The sequence below is a fragment of the Vulpes vulpes genome, chromosome 2, assembly GCF_048418805.1.
Source record: "Vulpes vulpes isolate BD-2025 chromosome 2, VulVul3, whole genome shotgun sequence".
NCBI lineage: Eukaryota > Metazoa > Chordata > Mammalia > Carnivora > Canidae > Vulpes > Vulpes vulpes.
The window spans coordinates 41,679,233-41,701,887 of record NC_132781.1 but is presented as its reverse complement, the minus strand read 5'-3'; the positions used below and the strand labels follow the sequence as shown (position 1 = coordinate 41,701,887).

Here is a 22,655-nt window from a genome sequence, read left to right as displayed (position 1 = left end):
TTCAAAAATTGGCAGCAAACCCCTCCCGTGGGAGGTGATCTTAGTATTCAGATGAGCTTAACTTAAGGTAATAGCTCAGTGCAGGTCCTCAGCTCACACCACCTGAAACTGGCTCCCGTAAAGGGCAATCCGGTGAAACACCAATGGAACACCTACCTGGGTGGTGATGTTGCCTCTTTAGGGGGAAGTGCTGGTCCTGCCCTGGTGTGTCCCTTCCCCCTCTTCCCGTCTCCTGATAGCTTTCAGCCCTCTGATTGGAGTAACTTCCCCTGCCTCCTAGCTGACAGAATGAATGCAGTAAGACAGGCAGGAATGAATGAATGAATGAATGAATGAATGAATGAATGAACGAACGAACGAACGAACAAATGTATGGGTGAGTGCATGAATGACAGGTAAGTGCAGGAATAGAGGGAGGCCCAGATGCCAAGGAAGCCAGGGGAGGACAACCACTGCCTGGACAGAGCTGGTGCAGGCCTAAGAGGGGGGCTGTGTCCGGACGGGTGCATACCCAGGGAGCAGCTGAACAGTGTCCTCTGACAGTTAATCTGCACACAGCCTGCCTCAGGGAGGTGGCCCCAGTGCTGGTTCCTGTGAAAACCTCTGCCCGCCTGGGGCTGCAGGGCTGTGTTCAATCTGATCCAGTTCCCCAGCTCCCTGTCCATGCCTCCTCGATCCCTCCTGCACACAGGAGGCCTAGGCCGAGGTGTGGGTTTTTAAGGCCTTTGGCATTTACTTCAGAAACAACAAAACACTTAAAACAGTGGCTGACATGCTAAAAAAAAAGTCTCCGGCTTGCCTCGAATTTATTTGGGGAAGGGGATAATGATAAGGCCCCTGTTGCTATGGAGATGTGCTCCCTCAGGAGGCGTGGAAACAGCTTCCTACTTTAGGCCACGCCCTATGCTAAGTGCTTCTGGGGCTTGGTTTTACTTAACCGTGGATCACCCTGGGGTTTGGGTACTAGGATGATGTCTAATTTCATAGGCGAGGAAGAGGAGGTTCTGGAGGCTAAGGAACTTGTTCAAGGCCACACAGCTAAAGTAGAGCAAATATTTTTTTTTTAAAGATTTCATTTATTCATGAGAGACAGAGAGAGAGTTAGAGACACAGGCAGAGGGAGAAGCAGGCTTCTTGTGGGACTTGATCCCAGGACCCTGGGATCATGCCCTGAATCAAAGGCAGAGGCTCAACCACTGAGCCACCCAGGCCCCCAAAAGAAAAATTTGAAGACACCATCAATTCTAAAATATATCCCAATTTTGGAGTTGATAAAATGCAGAGGGAGGACAGTATTTAATCCATGAATATGTTAGAAGTATTCTGATCCTTTATTTTTGACTTGGGCCCTTCCTGGCTATGAACTGCCCTGGCTCCTTTGACGGCATCTATAGCAATTGACCTGGATAAGTCTCCAACCTGGCGCACTGCCATCCTAGTAGCTGGTACTCCCGTTGGGTGAGCTTGTGAGTCTAAGCTTGTCCATGCAGCTGGTGCAAGGGGCTAAGGTTTCCCCCCTGGACTTGGTGACTTGTAACCAGACCTGGTGTTGATCTTTTGAGCCAGTGGCTGTGAGCTCAGCTTTTTCATCTGTAGTGACTGCTCTGTTGCTTCCCATTTTGGCCCTGTGGCTGTTCACATGGGTAATAAAAATGATTTGAGAGAAGCTCCTAAGGGGAGCAGCCTGGAGGAAGAAACTGACCAACACCCAGTGTAATTTCGCCCAGGCAGTGGGCAAAGGACAGAGCCCAAAGGCCATTTTCTCATCTGTGTGGGTTTCAATCTCCAAATTAAATTTGGAGTCAGTCCTTCCATGTTCAAAATTTCCGTGACTCAGTGAAAAGCAGGGCATGTTGGGAAGAGGTTATGCCTGACAGCATGCTGACCCAGGGGGGCGGGCAGACACAGGCAGGGACTAGCACAGTCTGTGTTGACTGAATACCTTACCTATTGTGCCCATCTGTGGCCACCATGGAGACAAAGGGGGCCCTGGAGATAAGCAACTGGAATTCAAATCCTGGATGTCATTTCACTTCTTTCCTTTCTCCCCCAGGAATGTCTGCTGTTTCTCTTCTAAACTCAACCATTATCATTCAGGCCTGAAACCTGTCATTCCTGCCAAATTATCTTATGGACCTTACAGGTGGGGAGACAGTTGGGCAACACAAAGAAACAGATACCCATGTGCTCGCTCTAGCAGAGCTGCTACCGATTTAAGAGGTACTAAGGAGGTATTCTTGCCAGTCCTATAGAAAGCTTTAACTAAAAAAAAAAAAAAAAAAAAAAGGAAAAGAAAGCTTTAACTGTGCTCACCTTCAACAAAAAAGGATAGAATGATGGTATGAGACAGACTCAGGGAATCATGTGACTCACTGGGGGAGCTTCCCATTTTGCCTTAGAGCCCATCAGGCTGAGTGCAAACTTGAGGTTCTTTATGGTTTCCATTTTCTAGTAGCATCATCCCTGGGCTGTTTTATACCATTCTCACTAGCTTTCTCAGCTAGCTTTTAAATCTTTATCTTCCTGCAAGAACATTTCATTATTAATTAGCAGTTGGGAAACATATGCAAAACCACTCATTGGAGTCACCACTTCATCTGTCATTGCAAGTCCTTTTAATTCTATTTCCTGACCTACACTAGAGGTTCTTTTCTATGGTTGACACTTTATTTTTGGAGAAAAAATTTTAAAGCATCATTAGTGCTTCAGCCTCATTTAAAACAAAACAAAACAAAACAAAACAAAACAAAATGGTCACGGTCATCACTGTTACATGTTTTCAAAACAGTCTAGGGTTTATTTTCAGACCAGGAGAGCGACTCCCAGTGGTATTATATATAGGCAGATAAGTTCCTAGATTTCTATCACCTCTGAAAGAGAAACCACAAGGATAATTGTGGTTGTCTCCAATAGGGAAAATGCCAGTTAATAAAAATTGAATGAGATTGCTCTTCCTTCCCCAATTCCAGCCTCAATATTTTTTTCCGGACTCAACTCTTAAACCTATATAAAATGCCAAATCACAACCACAAGCTACTCAACTACCCATAATATAAATAAATTTATACCTGTTCAAACCAAGTATTTTGCTTTTGGCTAAAAGCAAGCTTTACAGAGCAAAGGGTAGGATGAAACGGTCTACTAATCTTTATTCCTCCTAAACATCTTACCATAAACATAAACATAAACGGTTATGATGACCGTTTCTCCAGGTTACACTTTACTGCTCACAGCTATTACTTCCAAAGCAATTAAACAAAACTCCAGTATACTCCAAATTGATACTTTATTGGATTTTGAAATGGACATGTAACTAACTGGTGTTTAACTTTACTGTTGAAATTTTTTTATAATCTATAGTCTATAGTTAAAATGCATTCTTAGGCCAGAACCTGGTCAGAATTACATAGATAAAAGATCACCCACAAACCTTCATTTGATTCATCTGATGGATTCATTCTGATTTCTGGCTTGTGAGAAGAATACATCTTCTTCCCAAGTATTTTCTCATACTTGGGACTTTCTCATCTCTGTGTAGGCTGGCTAATAGCCAAGTCCCCTGCACCCATTAGCCACTGCCTCAACCCACAGGCATGCTAGAGTGGTCCAGCCTTTTTTGGTCTTGCTGCCCAGAGGGTAGTGCAAACCTGTTGAATCCAACTTCACTCTGCCACAAGTAGGCAGGGGACTTCAAGGATCATAAAGTTAAGATTTGCCAACCTAAGATCAAGTTACAGATCTTAAAGTCATTTGAAGTCATTTAAATCATGTGAAATTGTTTAAGACAGCTTGGGTGCTGAGTGTGAGGCACCCCGGTGGGGCACTACAATAGGAAATTGAATCTGAACATGAATGATCTCACCAGTTCTCCAAACGGCATGCCTCTGGCAAATCGGATAGTGTCATTTTGATAAAATCCTCTAGTTAGCATCTGACCCAACCACATTCTCTACCTTCCTCTGTCACTCACTCTGAAGTAGCATATCCTATATTTCCTTCTCCATAGACAAATGGAAAACTTAAGCATGTTTCTACTTGACTTCTGTTCCGTAGTCTTTAAGATTTTATTTATTTATTCATCAGAGACAAGAGAGAGAGGAAGATACACAGGCAGAGGAAGAAGCAGGCTCCATGCACGGAGCCTGAAGTGGAACTCAATCCCATGACTCCAGGATCACACCCTGAGCCAAAGGCAGATGCTCAACCGCTGAGCCACTCGGGCATCCCATATTCCACAGTCTTCCATTCACCTTGGCACTATGATTTTCATACGAAAAGGTATCAAGTCATCTGGCCTCAGAGAATGCATCTTCCAAATAGGCAATTTTTACCCAATCAGGTATGTTGGTTAGAGAGTAAATAATTTCATGGTGTGAGAATAAGTAATGGGATCTTATCATTTTCAAACTATAAAGCAGACATTACAAAGTAAAATGCAAAAAGAAAAATCACAAGTTTAAAGATAAGATGCTTTTGTGCTTTTTGTAAAATAGGTGATTCTCAAGAAGTAACTTGGGCACATTTCCTACTGGTTATCAAACTTATAACTTACATCCTTCATAGAGCCAACTCTAAGAACTTCCAGATAATTTCAGTGGCAACAATCAAGTCTTCAAGAGCACACAGGACTAATAAACGTTTTGCTGATTTTACCTCCTCAAAAGGCCCACCTCGCTAGACTTTCCTTTGATAGACTTCCATAAGCCTGTTGGTTCCTCTAAAAGGTTGTATTTTTCTTTCACTCAACAGTTATTTTCCCTTGTTCTAGAGCTTTCCTATGCTTTTTTTTTAGTTTATTTAAGTAATCTTTACTTTTTTTTTTTTAAAGATTTTATTTATTTATTCATGAGAGAGACAGAGAGGCAGAGACACAGGCAGAGACAGAAGCAGGCCCGATATGGGACTTGATCCCAGACTCCGGGATCACACCCTGGGCAGAAGGTAGGCACTAAAACAGCGGAGCCACCCAGGCATCCCAGTAATCTCTACTCTCAATGTGGGGCTTCAACTCATGACCCCGAGATCAAGAGTCATCTGCTCCACTGCCTGAGCCAGCCAGTAAGCATTAAGTACTACAGCAGTGCTCCCAGAACAAATCAATATAAAAATTGCTGCATTCATGAAGCATCAACTCTATAAAGTAGTAGTGCTTATGCTATTCATTACCTTTATTGCTTAATTTGCTGTGGTGCTGCATTGGTCCTACACTGGAGACACACAAAAGCACTAAACCGCCCAACATACTTAAGAAACATTTGTGATGGTGGTTTTTCACAAGTCTTTAATTAAAAAACTCAAAAATATATAATCAAGCATTTTACATAATGCATACATTCTTAATATCTGCAGGTAAGACAAAAAACAGAAGGCAAAAGCAGATATACTGTATTGCTTCTCTTTGGCAAATCACCAATATTACCCTCTGCAGAACCATATGATACATGTAAAAAAAAAAAAAAAACATAAAAAAACAAGCAAAACCATGGTCTTAAAATTGTCCCTTAGTACAAGTAACAAAATATTTAGCAATAATACAGTAGACGGATTTTGCAAAATGACTAAAATTTATAATACTTTATACCACGGGGTTGAAGTAGCAAGTTGCTTTCCAAAATTAGAGCCCGCAGCAACAGTTATAGTTACGGGCGAGGGTGGGGAGAAATGATGAGAAAAAGACAGACACACACACCCCTTTCCTAGTTAAACCTTGGCTCTGCTTTTTATTTAATAATGTCACATTCAAATTCTACCCTTGGATGCCATTCCTAAAGAAAAAAATCCTTTCCTCAGAGGTTTTACTTGCAGGTGAGATGTCTGACTCCACCCCTGACCAAATTTGCATTTTTTTAAATCAGGAAATTCAGGTTCCTTTAGCCAATATTTACCATCAAACTCAGCGGCCCAGAATAAAAAACAAACAAAAAACAAAACTTCCTTCCACTTTACAATGAAGATACATATTGAGACTCTACTGAAGTAATATATACATGTTGGAACTAAGTTAAAAAAGCAAAAGGATCTATTCAACACATAGCAGCTTATATCTAAATATATACATTTATGTATATGTTTTCACAGTTAAATTTTAGGGAAAAAAATTACATTTGATATGTCCGCAAACAGTTCTTCTATAGTCTATAAATAATATTTTTAAATGCTCAAATGATCAAAATGCACTACAAGAATGCATCAAATTAAATAAATCTTCTAAACCTTGAAAAAGATACTTGAAGTCAGTCAAGCTTGAGGTTTGTGTCAAGTGTGCTCTGTCAGCCCCTAGTACCAGGAAGAGAGAGCCCTCTAAATACGATAGGAAAGAAACTCCAAAACTTTGGAAGGAATAGGCAGCTCCTGGACCTCTTGGGTGGGCATCACTCTCCGGATTGACATGCGACATAAATGTTGAAGGCTAGGGACTTGCCTTGGAGTGGCCCAAAAATACACACTTCCATCATGTGTCCTAAACAGAAACAAAACAAAAAAAATCATAAGCTCAGTCATCTACAGACATGTAATCTCAACATCCCACCATTCAAACAATTAACATCCAAGGCTGTGTATCAAGAGTCACAAATACACATTAAACCTAATTAAGGAGCCCTAACCAATGACCTTCTCTATGACAAAGCAACAGAATTATAAAGAGCCCTTATAGAAGATTTAGTGACAATAAAATACTGGCTACTTTGATTAAAAGCCACCTTAAATTGCCTCTTAAAGAAAATAGAAGAATCAATTTACCCAGCAGCTAAAACACTGCCATCAGTAGAAAAGGCACAGCAAAGACCATTGCTCAAAGGTGCAACTTGAACTGGATAATCCTCATCAATTCTCCAGAACCTCACCATTCTAGAAAGGAAATAAATTGTCCAGTGAGTATCTAACCCAAAATTAAAGGTAAAAGCAAAATCTATACTTCAGATAAAAAAATGCCACTCTAAGTCACAAAATATACACCATACCTGCAATTGTGTGTGGGCACATGCGCGCGCAACACACACACACACACACACACACACACCACTGCAGCCAAGTGATTACTCTAATTTGCTTTATAAAATATTTTCTAGCCTATACCAATCAGTAATTTGGATCAACTCACACTTAAGAGACTATAATGCTTAGCTGCTTTCCCTTCCTAGTGTTCAGATCCATAATGGTCACAACCAGGATCTTTCTCCTTACACTCAATTAATATCTGATCTGTTTTATTCTTTCCAAGGATTTAAAAAGCCTTTCACATAGGTAGAATGTGTCTAGAATGTGTCTCTAGCAGAGACCTGATATTCAAAATCTGAACAGAAAAACCATGACTGTTGGCAAAAAAAAACTCCTCTTTGTTCTTGAAAGATGAGGAGTTGCTTTTTGAATTAATGTGACCAAACTACTTAATACTGTATCCATGCACATGGCATGATAAAAGCTGAGCAAATGGAATGGCTATCCAGTTCTGCATCATACCAGTAAGCAGCACAGCTCACTCGTGCAACATTTCATCTTGTAGCCTCAACTGCAGTGGACACAAGTGACTCTGCTTTTACCATGTTTCACTTTGAAAATGTCCTTCTGCTTCAACCTTTACAAGGTATTACTGAAAAATAAATCTGTGAGCTAAAAGCTAATTAAAAATCTACCCAGTTTCCCTACACTAGTTAACAAACAAGAAACACAGAGAAAGGCATACATTATCTTTAGTATACATGGATACTTGTCAGGTCAATTTTCTTTAAGACACACATCTCCCAAAGTCTTATCTAGAGAAAGAGAAATTAAAACCCACATGGCAGAAAAGCTTTTTTTTTTAAGGCTTGAAAAGTAAGTAGAAAGATGAAAGGAAATCTTTAAAAGATAATAATAGGTCAAACTGTAATTCTCACACTTACTTATCATCAGCAAGGCTTGCAACATGCAGTCCATCATGACTAAAGGACACAGATCGTACCCATCGATCATTTGCTCCTCCAGCAAATATTGGAGTAGGTGGGGGAAACAGGTGCCTGAGGTCAAGTACATGTTTTCAGTGAAAATGTGAGTCACTTCAAGAAGCAAAATTGCCCAGGTACAAAGTACATCTGACTTTGAATAATGTTTAAAGTGGCTTTAATGAACACAATCAAGGAGACTGAGGGGAGCTGATCCAAATTAAATGAAAGGAACCTTGAAAGAATTACCAATCTCCTTTTTACAATGTGACTCCAACATGTTTCAATAGTTTTTCAAAGACCTTGACCTGAAACTGTAATTAGAGTCCTATACTATTCGAATGACAATAACACAATCTGTATCAAGAGAACCAAATTTGTTTAGAATTTATATTTAAAGCTCTGATTTAAAAAAAAAAAAAAAAAGCTCTGATTTATTCAAGGATTTAAATAATACTGAAATTTACAACTATGATATACTACAATTTTAAGTCTTGCATGTTAGTCATTGTAATCATTTATATGGTTTCTTAAACGTTATACTAATAGCCAGACATGAATCCCAGACTACAATTAATTCATGCTGTACCCACCCAAATTCCATCAGAATGTCTCCATTATGCGGATCCCAGATATATACTCGAGTATCATAAGATGCAGTAGCCAGTAATGCTCCATCAGGAGAAAAGTCACAAGCTACAACATCATGGTGGTGTCCTTCTAATTTCCGTATCATGGTATATTTATCCATATTCCAAAGGAAAACCTGCAATAAAAAGGCAAATGTTATAGCTTCATTCAGGCACACAAAGGACAAAATGGCACAACTTAATCTAAAACTGCTAAATTTAATTAACATTATATTAAACATTACAAATTATGAATAATTAAAAGAATATGCTCAGTGTCATAGTCAGATTAAAATCAGTCTTTAAGTTAATTAAAGTAAACATGCAAATTCTATTTCAAATGTTTCTGTTAAATGTTAATTTAAAAATAAGCCTAAACATAAAAAAGGCAATGCAATTTAACCACAAAGTTATACTGAAATCCATTTATTCCAAAAACTAATTAACTAAAATATACAGAAATAAATAGGGTTAAATACTACAAACCCCTTTTTTCCAGAAACTACCAAATTTTTAAAAAATATACAGACAGAAAATGTAATGTTAACAAATTGTTACTCCATTGGCATCTCCCTTTGAGATAATCACTTGTTTACAATAGGCTTGGGTCACCAACGTGAGCCTAGGAAGAGAAACAGATACTGCAAGCAAAGAGAATTTTCACAGCCAAATGAAATTTCTTTGGCAAACAACAAGGATGTTAAACCACATTACAAAATGAAAAGACTACTTTATAAAAATATTACAATTAACACGTCTGTGAATCAAGATTTGCCAATCTTATTTTTCCCAAACTGACCACAATCATTAGTCATTTTAAGCATAAAATATTTAAATTACTTTAGTACAAGTTTATACATAGTTTGATTCTATAAGATCAGTACTTAGACTGTGCAGAATAGTTCTGAATAGGATTCAAATGTTTATTACTTCAGTCTAGTTATAGTAAATGCAAGCTTGGAGGTTTACAACAATCCTAGTTAAGACAATCTCTCCTCTTGGAGTAAAGCAATCCTTTTTGCTACTTTTTTTTTCTGCACAGACACAATATTATTACTACCAAAGAAAAATTAATACAAATTTCAAGTTGGATCAAAGTCTTAAGGTATCTCTAACATCTCAAAGAATTCCAAAAAAACAGCACAGAGAAACCATCTGAAAGCCAATTACATTACATTAAATTGGTTTCACATCTCAGACTCCCAATTCCATGAGACTGGAAGAACAATTTACTTGGAGTCATCAGTGGGTTTCACTGCGGGGGAAATTACTTTAAAAAAGAAAAAAAGAAAGAAAGAAAAGCAGAAAGTGGACATCGACCAGCACCTGTGTACGTACAGTACACCTTGCAGCCGAATGCAAGGTTACTTCATCCTATGGTAAAGGTCGCCCCCAGCCCGGTAGCCAGAGATGCCACTCTTTCTGCCCAGCTAACACCATTGTGCGCCTGTGTGCGAGTGGTGCCAGCATAACCTCAATCACACCAATATTGCTGCCACCACCTGTGACAGGGAAAGCAAGAAGCATATGGAAAACACACAGCCTAAAATAGCAATGTCAATATCTAGAGCTTTGTTCTTCTTATGATTTTTAAAGAACTAAATACTTTTTTTCTAAACTTCCAACATTTGCTACTATCATTTTAACATACTTCTTGGCTAAATAAAATGCATTTAAAACCAGCCTCCCGCCCCCAATAATTCAGAGTGTATTGTGAATATCACATGTATTTGGACTTCAACATTTTTCATAAACATCTGAAGCTAATTAAGATCTCTTTAACTACACTAAGTCAGAGCTGATAGACAACTAAAAGAGAGCTCATTAATCAGCATAAACATCTCAAGAATCACTTTATACTTAATCTGTCCACAGGTATGCTATGCAAGACAGACCATGTCAATTTCATCTATAATTCACTCTAGACATCATGAGTGCTGTTTTTAGTATTAGATTTTTAAGTTACTTTTTTTCAGTTAAATGTCCAGGACCAGCTGGGAATCAAAACTTTTTAAACAGCAAACTGGACAAAAAAAATAGAACAACAGAGAAGAAGATAATTAGCGGGAATGTCTTAACATTTGGACTAGATCTCTTCTATAGCACATAACCTTTCCTAGATCTTAGAAAAAGTCAATTTGACATACCCCTTACTTTATGAGTATTATCTAACTAAAAAGCAATCCAATTTCTCACTCCACAATCAATAACTATATTTAATTTCCCTCATGCAAATTCTCCCCCATAATGAAATAAAACATTTAAGATATTCATGACACCGAGCACAGATTTAATAGGTTACTTAGATTTAAAATGATTATGCACACATTATTATAATCCAGTTCACAATGAATGTACAAGAACTTTGATACATACTGCTTTACTGGCTCCCACTGAACACAGCATAGAAGAGTCAGGAGAGAATGCACAGCTATACACCCAGTTCTGATGGCCCCTCAATACTTTCATCATGTTTCCTGAACAGAAAGAAATACCTGTGTTAACTCTAAAGTTCACTTCAAATGAGCAGCATTTCAAAAATGGGAGAATCACAAACTTCTATAGCAAGGGTTGGATATAAACCAGTTGCTAAAAAAAAATAAAAAATAAATAAACCAGTTGCTTATTTTTGTAAAGTTTTATTAAAACAGTCATGCCCATTTGTTTATGTTGTGCTACAATGGGAGAGCTGTAACTACGGCAGAGACAGCATGGTCCACAAGCCTAAAATATTTACCATCTGACCTCCCCTTTTTAATTTTTTTTTAATAATAAATTTATTTTTTATTGGTGTTCAATTTGCCAACATACAGAATAACACCCAGTGCTCATCCCATCAAGTGCCCCCCTCAGTGCCCGTCATTCACCCCCACCCCCCGCCCTCCTCCCCTTCCACCACCCCTAGTTCGTTTCCCAGAGTTAGGAGTCTTTATGTTCTGTCTCCCTTTCTGATATGACCCCCCTTTAAAAAAAATATTTTATTTATTTATTCATGAGAGACAGAGAGAGAGAGAGAGAGGCAGGCAGAGACACAGGCAGAGGGAGAAGCAGGCTCCATGCAGGGAGATGCGGGACTCAATCCCAGAACTCCGGGATCATGCTCTGAGACAAAGGTAGATGCTCAACTGCTGAGCCACCCAAGCATCCCAAATAAAATCTTTAAGATGAAGGAAATAAACTAACGCAGACCAATTCATACAAAACCTTAAAATTGACCCGGGTTTTGCCCTCATATAGTTGATACAGATCTGTGTGGTTAGTTTCTGAATATTATCAGATTGTTCAGAGTAACGGCTGGCTCCTATTCTGGGTCACATTTATAGTTTCATCTATACGGGTCAAGGTACCAAATGATTAAGCAGAGAAAAAGGAAACTTTGATCAAACATCACTTTTAAAGTCAAATGTCCCAATGATCAACACTTCTTGACATCTCTCAGTAGTAACATCAAGAAAATCATTCTGTTTCCCAGCCTGGAAAAAAGACATACCATCATCTTTCAGGTCCCATACTCTCAGAGTTTTGTCTCTTGAAGCTGATACTAGGATCAAGCTCCCATCTGGAGCAAAAGTTAAATCTCTGACCACTTCAGTATGATCTACCAAGTTAAGGAGGAGTTTTCCTAAATGCAATGGAAAAGCGGGAAAAAGAAATGTTGTTAATTTTTATCAGCTTCCCTTTTTAAAAAACCTAAGGTTCTTCATTTAAAAAATTTAAGTAGAAACACTTGGCACCTCCTTAGTTTCCCAAGTTAAAGTGACTTTACTGTCACTTTTCTTTCTCTCTCTCTCTCTCTGATTTTGTTTATTTATTCATGAGAGACACAGAGAGAGGCAGAGACACAGGCAGACTGAGAAGCAGGCTCCTTGCAGGGAGCCCGATGCAGGACTCGATGCTGGAACTCCGGGATCACACCCTGAGCTGAAGGCAGGCACTCAAGTGCTGAGCCACCCGGGCGTCCCTTAGTCACCTTTAAAGGTTCTCTATTTACAATGTTTTAAAATGGATTGTTTCCTGAATAGCTAAGCCTAAATTTTTTAGATAACTTTAAAGAGAATTCCTAAAATGTAAGTAAGTTATTTTACTATGAGGAATACCTAGATTATAATTTTTAGTCTTTGTATAATGATTTTATTTTATTTTTTTAATTAATTTTTATTGGTGTTCAATTTACCAACATACAGAAAAACACCCAGTGCTCATCCCATCAAGTGTCCACCTCAGTGCCCGTCACCCATTCCCCTCCAACACCCGCCCTCCTCCCCTTCCACCACCCCTAGTTCGTTTCCCCGAGTTAGGAGTCTTTATGTTCTGTCTCCCTTCCTGATATTTCCCAACATTTCTTTTCCTTCCTTTATATTCCCTTTCACTATTATTCATATTCCCCAAATGAATGAGAACATACACTGTTTGTCCTTCTCCGATTGACTTATTTCACTCAGCATAATACCCTCCAGTTCCATCCACGTTGAAGCAAATGGTGGGTATTTGTCGTTTCTAATTGCTGAGTAATATTCCATTGTATACATAAACCACATCTTCTTTATCCATTCATCTTTCGATGGACACCGAGGCTCCTTCCACAGTTTGGCTATTGTGGCCATTCCTGATAGAAACATCGGGGTGCAGGTGTCCCGACGTTTCATTGCATCTGAATCTTTGGGGTAAATCCCCAACAGTGCAATTGCTGGGTCGTAGGGCAGGTCTATTTTTAACTCTTTGAGGACCCTCCACACAGTTTTCCAGAGTGGCTGTATAATGATTTTAAATATAAAACCAAATTTTCCCTTTTCTTTTCCTTGGCCTTGGATTACTAATGGACTGTCAAATTCCTCAAAGATTCATGTCATCCCACAAAATCCTAAATTTTCAAAAATAATCAGTGAAAAATGTATTTTATTTATTTAATTTTGTGAGTTTTCTATGAAAATCTAATGTGCTTTCCTTAAATTTTTTTCAAGAATCCAATCAAATTTACCAACTCATTATCCTTACTCAATAGTAGTATCACTTGCTGTGTTCTACTGTACATAGTTTAATGGTCATTTTTAAAAAATCCTTCAAATTTTTGAGTATATATCAGCCAGAAATCGTTTTAGTCAGTGAACAGTCATTTTTTTTAATTGCCCAAAGAATTTAACTTCTCAACCTATCTAGTTAAACCTTAGATAAAATATCACTAAAACCTTCCGAAGGTTAGACAATGATTGTTGAAAATCAGACTTGCCTTGAAAGCTTCCAAGCTCTCATCGAAAAAGTATATAAAAAGTACCTTGGGGGCAGCCTGGGTGGCTCAGCGGTTTAGCGCTGCCTTCAGCCCAGGGCCCAATCCTGGAGACCCGGGATAGAGTCCCACATTGGGCTCCCTGCATAGAACTTGTTTCTCCCTCTGCCTGTGTCTCTATGCCTCTCTCTCTCTCTCTCTCTCTCTCTGGGTCTCTCGTGAATAAATAAAATCTTAAAAAAAAAAAAAAAAAAAAAGTACCTTGCCATTTAAACCGTAAACTAAACTAATTTATAAATTAATTTATAAATAAGAATTAAACATTACTTAGTCATGCCCTTCTTGCTGTAGTATTCTCTGAAGAGTATCAAGCAATGAGAACTCTATTTTCTTAAAGTAAAACCATGAGCTGAAGATGCTCTGCAGGCCACAATTAAAAAGATACACTCATAACACCAATTCTTGCTTTTCAGTATGTTAAAATCCTCAAATCACATATTCTAGTGCCTATGAGAGATGCCCTGCATCATAAAATAATCAAGTTTGCTTTTAAAACTATGGCTCCATACCTGTATATACATCCCATATTTTGATACGCCCATTGTTTAACCCTGTGGCAAGGAGCAGCTGATCTTGTCCAAATCTGAATCGATGCCATTCTATATTGACACAGCGACTCTGTTTTTCTGGAACTGAAGATCCAAAAGCAAGACTCCAGACTATGTCACCACAGTCTATAATATGCTCACGAGGCTTATTTTTCTGACCACCATCACTGTTTTGTCTTGACAGTCTCAAACTGCTTGAATTGGTGATATTCTTGGTGCCATGCAAGAGACTGAGGAGAGAAAAAAGGTCAGACTGACATCTAGTTATTACTTACTTACTCTGGACTCCACTTATACTCTTATTGCTAGAGCAGATAGATAAATGAAACAATGATAAAGGTTAAAATAACCTCACTATTATCATAGTGATACTGAGTAACAATAGAATTCTATGGATGGGAAGGGGCAAAGTTGCTATTAACTATGAGGGTATGACCAAATAAATTCAAAGCCTGATTTACTTAAGATATTATAAAACTGACACCAGAAAATTACCTCAAAAATAACCCACAATAATTAGTAGTTTCCCATACTTTCTAGACCTAAAATAATATGTAATAAGGACATTAACTAATACAACCATGAAAGTCAACTAGACACAAAAGGGAGGGAGAGATTCAATTTAGTATATGATACATTTTAGAAAAAATTCCAACAAATACTCAAATCCAAGCAGAGGAACAGTAAGTACATAAAAAATAATTATACAATCACTGTTATCACTATATAATGTTGTGAAACCCAAAAGGCATCACATAACAAAGGTCACCTGCTTTGGCACAATATACATACTACCAAGGAACCATTAATCCACTTTTTAATACAAAAGCATAAAAGTATCTGAGAAAGTATTCTATAACGTATAAAGCTAAACAATTCTTCCCACAAATTTTCCAATAAATATATTCAGCGTATGATTAAAATACATTTACAATAGTCTACAAAGGAAAAACTTAAATATCAAAATATTTTTATTACTCCACATAAAGAAAATAGTAAATTCTACAAAGAGATACAAAATACAAAAAAGAAGAGTGTCTTACAAGTTCTTAAGGCACTGGGACCACGGAACAAGCTTTACTGTACGATGTCCTTGTGACCAAGCAAAGTACGAACCATCTGGAGCAAAAGCAACAGTCCAATTTTCACGACCACATTTCTTGTCAAAAGGAGCTGCTGGAGCTAAAAGTTCTCCTATAGTACGTGATCTCACTAGAAGAAAAAAAAAATACACAGGATGCCATATATAACCAATAATGAATTTGAGACTGCCTCCGTATTAATTTGGAACTCTTAACTCCATTGAGTTTCTATGCAGACAAGGTATAAGGAGTTCTGCTTTCTACTCTCTTAAGGGAGGTATGTGAAGACCCTTTAATGATAATAACTATCTTCAAGTTTAGATAAAGTGATTTTCCAACATCTCTCCACCCAAGAGTTTTAGAAAGCTTCAATTAAACAAACTAGTTAAGTGATAATAATATAATGATATATATCAGGGCCAGCAATGAGTAAGTCCTGATTTGCATTGTCTTATCTCCTCATCAAATTACTAACATTTAAAATGCAACAGGCTAAACTTATTTTGTAAGAAAAGTATCTTCCAAAAATTTGTAGCTTTCAGGGGCAACTGGATGGCTCAGTGGTTGAGCATCTGCCTTCAGCTCAGGACATGATCCCGGGGTCCTGGGATCGAGACCCATATCGAGCTCCCTGTAGGGAACCTGCCTCTGCCTCTCTGTGTTTCTCATGAATAAATAAAATCTTAAAAGAAAAAAATTTGTCGTTTTCAAAAACCACAAATCACTGTAATACAATATCATTACTCAAAGAAAAGCACTATTAAATAGTTTAAACATGAATATTAAAGAGATCATTTTCTTTTTCTAAAGATTTCTTAAAAATAATTTAACTCACAACCCCAAGATAAAGAGGCATATACTCCACTAACTGAGCAAGCCAGGTGCCCCACATGAATATTCTTTTTTTTTTTTCAGGCCCAGGTCACAAAAATCACAAACCCCCCAGAACTAGAAGAGACTGAAAAGTTATTACAATCTCCCAACCAGTGCTTTAAAATGCATTACATTTGTGATCCTCAATTTGATCCTCAAATTTGGGGTCCTCAAGCATCTTACTAGTGGACCACAAGCTGACCCAAAATGGAATTCTTTTGGTTTTTAAGGACAGAGAATGGAAAAATTTCATACATTTTAAAACTTAGTCAAAAATAAAAAATAAATAAAAATAAAATTTAGTCAATAAATTTATCATTCATACCCAAAACTGGCATATTACCAGAGTATACAGAGACTTTTTGTTGTGCATTTATCAAGAAGCATGATCAATAAGCTCCTACTGTACATGTGTGCATGCAAACTTGACCAGAGTTTCCTCAATTTGGGAAAAGAATCTTTATCAGTGCATCACTACCACTGCTTTCTTGGGTTGGTCTTGATTTCAAATTTTGCTACTCTTCCTTTTTAGGTATAAACTAATTATCACTTTAGTTTTCCTAATATCTATTTTGTGATTAGTTGTGTGATCAACATCTAGCGTATTTTTTGTTTTTGGCTTAAACTTACCAACAATTAAATTACATATATCCTATATATTGCACTTCAAATAAGAACCACTTATTTGGGCAGCCTGGGTGGCTCAGCGGTTTAACACTGCCTTAGGCCCAGGGTGTGATCCTGGAGACCTAGGATGAGCCTGTGTTGGGCTCCCTGCATGGAGCCTGCTTCTCCTTCTGCCTGTGTCTCATCCTCTATCATGAATAAATAAATAAATAAATAAGATCTTAAAAAAAAAAAAAAAAAAAAAAAAGAACCACTTATACTCTTATTGCTAGAGCAGACAGATAAAACCCCCCTGCCCCCCACATATTCATTCAGGTGATGACACTTCAAGTCTCAATGTGTGTTCTGTCAACAGCCAGTGGAGCACCTGGGATATAATGGGTAATCAGTAAATATTTATTGAATGAATATGAAAGCACATGTATAAGCTCCCATTCTTGAATGATTTCAATATTTCCTTGCCCAAGTTTTTGATACATTACCAAATGAGCTATGGTTTAAAAAGTAAAAGGAGTGCCTGGCTGGCTAGGTCAGCAGAATATGTGACTGCTGATCTCAAGGCTGTAGGTTCAAGCCTGATGTTGGGTAAAGAGATTACTTAAAAGTAAAACCTAAAACCAAAATTAAAAAAAAAAAAAAAAAAAAAAAGGAAAACAAAACTGAGACCTATTTTTCTACGATATTCATAAATATGAATACCTAATAAGGCTTATTCTATTTTTATGCAGCTGACATTATCAAAAATTTCCCTCTGAAGGCTCAAAAGTCTCCTCCTTGCCCACTCTACCCACTCAGTCCCAATTTTGACCTAAGAGAATAAACTTAAAACCATTCTCACCTGATAGTCACATACTGAAGTCAGCTGTGACATCAACTAAATCTTTTCACCAGGCTAAACTCCATAGGCCTGTCAATCAATCCTTAGATTACATGGTTTCAAGTCCATTCCCCACCTTTGCCATCATCACTTTTCTGGATAAATTCTAGTTAGTAATGGTCCTCGTAAAAGTGGCATCCAGAAATAAACACAGTATTTCAGGTGTGGTTTAATTAAAGCAGCAGAATCCCATCCCCGCTCCCACCCCTACCCCAACTGTATCAATACAACATAAGGGGACATTAATCTCACCAGCAGTTACAGGACTTTCTTTAATTTTTAATTTTTAAAAGATTTTATTTATTCATTCATGAGAGACACAGAGAGAGGGGCAGAGACACAGGCAGAAAGAGAACAGGCTCCCCAGAGGAGCCTAATGCGGGACTTGATCCCAGGACCCCAGGGATCACGCCCTGGGCAGAAGAGAGGCGCTCAACTGCTGAGTCACCCAGGCATCCCTACAGGACTTTCTTAATATAAAATCCACAAATCAGCAACCCTCATATGCCTGCAAAATGATTTTTTTTTTGGAAATATGTAAATGATTTTTGAAAGGCCTTGATATACCTTACATTGCTTTTCCTTATATTCTTCCAAATCCACAGTGTCACATAGTCATCTCACTACGGTAGTTCATGGGCCTGGCTCCTGAATTTGCAACCCCTGCCTAAATCTTTTTTTTTTTTTTTTTTTAATAATTTGGGTTTCTGTTTAATCATACCTTTTATTTTTTTAAAGATTGTATTTATTTATTCATGAGAGACACACACACACACACACACAGAGGCAGAGACACAGGCAGAGGGAGAAGCAGGATCCATGCAGGGAGTCCGATGCGGGACTCCATCCTAGGACTCCAGGATCACGCCCTACCAAAGGCAGGGGCTAAATCACTGAACCACCCAGGGATCCCCCATACCTATCTTTTAAAACCCATAAATTCTAAGAGAAAAAAAGCAAAGTTCACAAGTCAGGGAAGCAAGTTTTAAAATTCAACTGGGAAAAAAAATAAAAATAAAATGAAATTCAACTGGGAAAAAAATTTTTTCAACTGAAAAATCCAAGCATTATCTTAGATTTTTTTTTTTAATTTTTATTTATTTGTGATAGAGAGAAAGAGAGAGAGGCAGAGACACAGGCAGAGGGAGAAGCAGGCTCCATGCACCGGGAGCCCGACGTGGGACTCGATCCCGGATCTCCAGGGTCGCGCCCCCGGCCAAAGGCAGGTGCCAAACCGCTGCGCCATCCAGGGATCCCAATCCAAGCATTATCTTAAAGAGAAAGCCCCTAGCTAAACTTGATGAGTATATTCATATAACCTTTGTGTCAAAAAACAGAGGACTAGCCCTTGCATTCAACTTCAAAAACATCTGGCTAATTAGACTAGAACTCATCACTCCTTTAGCAAGCATAAACTTTCCCACAAAAGACTCTTTTAGTCTGTATTTTAGGATCATTCTATTTTTCTTTTAGCGTGACCACAATTACAAAACTCCTCTGTATAAAGGTTGGAAAGTAACTAGAAAACTGGTTCAAATAACAAAAACCATGAAATAATAAGCTGATTCATTCTAAAATATATAGAAATTTAAGGTCATTATTTTGAAACTACCAAATAAATAGATGCTATACTGTCACAAGTATTGTATTAATAATTAGCTTTGTGTTTCCTTGCTTGTACAGTCATAGCAAGTGATTTTTTTTTTCAAATGATTTCTGCATCAAATGATCCAAGCACTCATTTAGATACTTACTGGTACAATATTATCAGTAGCACAGGGTTATAATGAAGTGCTTTGAAAAAAAAAATTGTTACACCTTTATTATCTGCAGCTGTTTAATGTTAGTATCCTAAGAAATATATGATTTAATGACCTTTTATTTTTTTATTTTTTAAATGACCTTTTAATAAGGGGAAAGCTGCCTGCCATGGGAACTCAGCCATAAAATTTAACACTACATTATCTATCTGTACAGTAGTAACACACCGAGTCACTGCTGAACCAAGTGAACCAGATTTAGCTACTTCTTCACATTCCTCTCTGCAATTTCATAACCAGAAAGGGAGGATCTTCCGTAGTGCCTTGTGAAAGAGGGCAGCAGCCTCAGGCAGTACTCCCTGTCACACAGGACTTCTTTAATCATTCAAGGAATCTTGCCTCTCCTCTTTCAGTACTTGAGAAACCAAAGAGCTATAATTAATACCCAAGAAAAAAGGGGAAAACTTAAGTCCTCACTGAAAGATAAAAAGCTACAGAGATATTACTGTTTAACTCTGTATCCAAATGGTACTTCCAAAGAAAAAAAGAAACAAAGAAACTTTTTTTAAAAGCTTAAAAAAGGCCAAAGTTCTTTTAGATATGTGGGACTTGGCTAGAAATTTTATACTATAGCCAGCAAATAACACAGAGATCTACTATGCAAAAATTTTCAATTGAAAAGGCTACTTAGTGGATGGTTCTTCTACCTTATGCAGGTATGCTCAGAAACTCTATCCAGCCCTTAGAAGACAGGACTGGAAAGTTTTCAAAATAGTTCATCAAGATCAAGTAAAACAGATAAATGAAAGGCAGATCACTTATCTGTGATATTATTGTGCAGCAGAGGGAGGAAAAAAGCCCACTGGACTAAGATTAAGAACTTCTGAGTTCTATGTTCCACTTTAGTAGGACTTAAAGTCTTTAAATAGCTATAATAAAAATTGGGCATGAATTTTGTTTTATCTGTATATTTAAAATAGTTATTAAAACCAGGGTTAAAGTCCCCTCCCAACCTGTCATTCAACCTTATCCTTCAGAAAACAAAAGTTCAGAATTCTTTTTTTTTTTTAAATTTATTCATGAGAGGCAGAGAGAGAGAGGCAGAGACACAGGCAGAGGGAGAAGCAGGCTCCATGTAGGGAGCCTGACGTGGGGACGTGGGACTTGATCCCAGCACCCAGGCTGGGATCACGACCTGAGCTGAAAGGAGACGCTCGACCGCTGAGCCACCCAGGTCCCCCAAAAGTCAGAATTCTAAAATTACTGTCTCTAGATATAAAAACTCAACCCGCATACAGGATAGAGGGCCTTTTGGATACTTCAGCTTTTCCCTCTCTCTAGAAATACCTCCTACACATAGTTAAAGGCATACATTTAGCCGAAGGACAGGAAAATGCAAAGGTTCTGCTCTGTATCCACCAACAATTTTCATTTAATTAACACAGTAAATTCAGCGTTGGATTTGTGTTTTGTTTTTGTTTTTTTTTTCTGGAGAAGGGGCCTGCTAAATCCTTTTTTTTTTTTTTTTAAGATTTTGTTTGTTTATTTATTAGAGAGAGAGAGAGAGAGGCAGAGACACAGCCAGAGGGAGAAGCAGGCTCCATGCAGGGAGCCCGATGTGGGACTCGATCCTGGATCCTGGGATCACGCCCTGAGCCAAAGGCAGACGCTCAGCCGCTGAGCCACCCAGGCGACCCTATTTTATTAATTTTTATTTTGTTTTTTTTTCTATTTTAATTTTTAAAATGAAAACCGTACATATTTAAGATGCGTAACATGACTTGGTAAGTCCAACGTCGACTCAGCCTCTCCATCAACGCACAGCACCCCCCCCCCCCCCCAGTCGTCCCACGGTTTCCACCATCAAGGCAGAATTCAAACGTGGGGCGAAACGCGGGGTGCTCTCACGGAGCCACGGAGGCGGTCCCGCCGCTTTCCAGAGGCCTTTCCACAGTGTGCTCCCAGACAACCGCTGCCCTCCGTCGCTCCACCCAGCCGCTCCGCTCCTCCCCGCTCCTCTGTGTAGGCGAGATAACTGAGTCTCCTCCCCTGAACCCCGGCCGTTCTGAACGCCATACCGTTCTCCAGAACACCGCCTTCCTCAGGCTGACGGCGCCCCTCCGGCCGCACTTCTCCACAGCGGCCGGGGTGCACGAGGACCCCTCCCCTTTGGGCACCCTCGGGACACACAAGTTCACTTCCCCGTCGTGAAGTTAGAGTCCCCGAGACTTGGCCAGCACTCGCCTACCCACTGGACGCCCCAGACGTGGGGCCCGGAGGATCCCAGGACCCTGGCGGTGCGCGGACCTGCTTAGAGAAAGCCGGGGTCCCCGGGCTCCCCGGACCCGAGGATCCGCCGCTCGCCTGCCGCCGAGCCAGGCGCCGGGTAGGCGCCGCATCAGCGCTGACCCCACGTACCCCTCGGCGGCACCCGCTTCCTTCCTCCTGGCTCCAGCGCTCGGCCCCGGCTCACCCCCCACCGTTTAGACTCAGTCGCTTCCTCCTCCGGGGACTCCCCGCGTCTCCGCAGCCCCGGCGCGCTCCCCAGCAGCCCCCACCCGCCGTCCCATTCCTCACCGATCTCTTTCTCGTTGACCCTCGGGGGAAAGCTGGCCATCTATGGGGCACCGTCTGATTCCGGGGGCGCGATGCGGACGCAACGACAGAGAAGGGACCGGTGAGCGCTGAGGGGCGTGACGCGGGCTCGGTCCCTCCCGGACCGGGGACGGAGGGGAGGGGCGGGGGCGGTGGCGGCAGCCTCTGCCGACTGCCCCGGGACAGCTCCGGAAGGTCGGGACCAAACTACGGAGTCAAACACAGACAATAGACGCCGGTCCCTGCCTCAAGCCTACGGACCGAGACACTGCCTCCGACGCCGCCGACCGCAAACCAGACACTGGAGACAAAATGGCGGGCAGCGCGGGAGATAGCAGGGCGGCGTGGGCGGGGCCTGATGACGCCGCCGCCCGAGGCCCCGCCCCCCGACGCTCGGGACGTGCCGGCCGGGGCTGGGCGCCCCTTCCCCCCGCCGGGGGCGCGCGGGCGTTTCCGCG

The 22,655-nt window shown here is 39.8% G+C and overlaps 1 protein-coding gene across 2 annotated transcripts; it reads right to left on the bottom strand.

Moving 5' to 3' along the window:
* Nucleotides 1-5,264: 5,264 nt before the first annotated feature.
* On the bottom strand, nucleotides 5,265-22,547 carry WSB1 (WD repeat and SOCS box containing 1). 2 transcript variants are annotated; one of them, XM_026016063.2, is made up of 9 exons: nucleotides 22,180-22,547; nucleotides 15,427-15,595; nucleotides 14,345-14,613; nucleotides 12,042-12,173; nucleotides 10,928-11,028; nucleotides 8,516-8,688; nucleotides 7,884-7,997; nucleotides 6,742-6,849; nucleotides 5,265-6,460 (listed from the first exon to the last, which is right to left on the bottom strand). In XM_026016063.2, exons 1-9 carry the CDS (start codon nucleotides 22,217-22,219, stop codon nucleotides 6,301-6,303), a joined length of 1,266 nt encoding a protein of 421 aa, XP_025871848.1. In that variant the 5' UTR covers nucleotides 22,220-22,547; the 3' UTR covers nucleotides 5,265-6,300. The 2 variants fall into 2 exon arrangements, with proteins under 2 accessions (XP_025871848.1, XP_072603877.1); XM_072747776.1 differs by lacking the exon at nucleotides 12,042-12,173 and having other exon boundaries at nucleotides 22,180-22,533.
* Nucleotides 22,548-22,655: the final 108 nt, after the last annotated feature.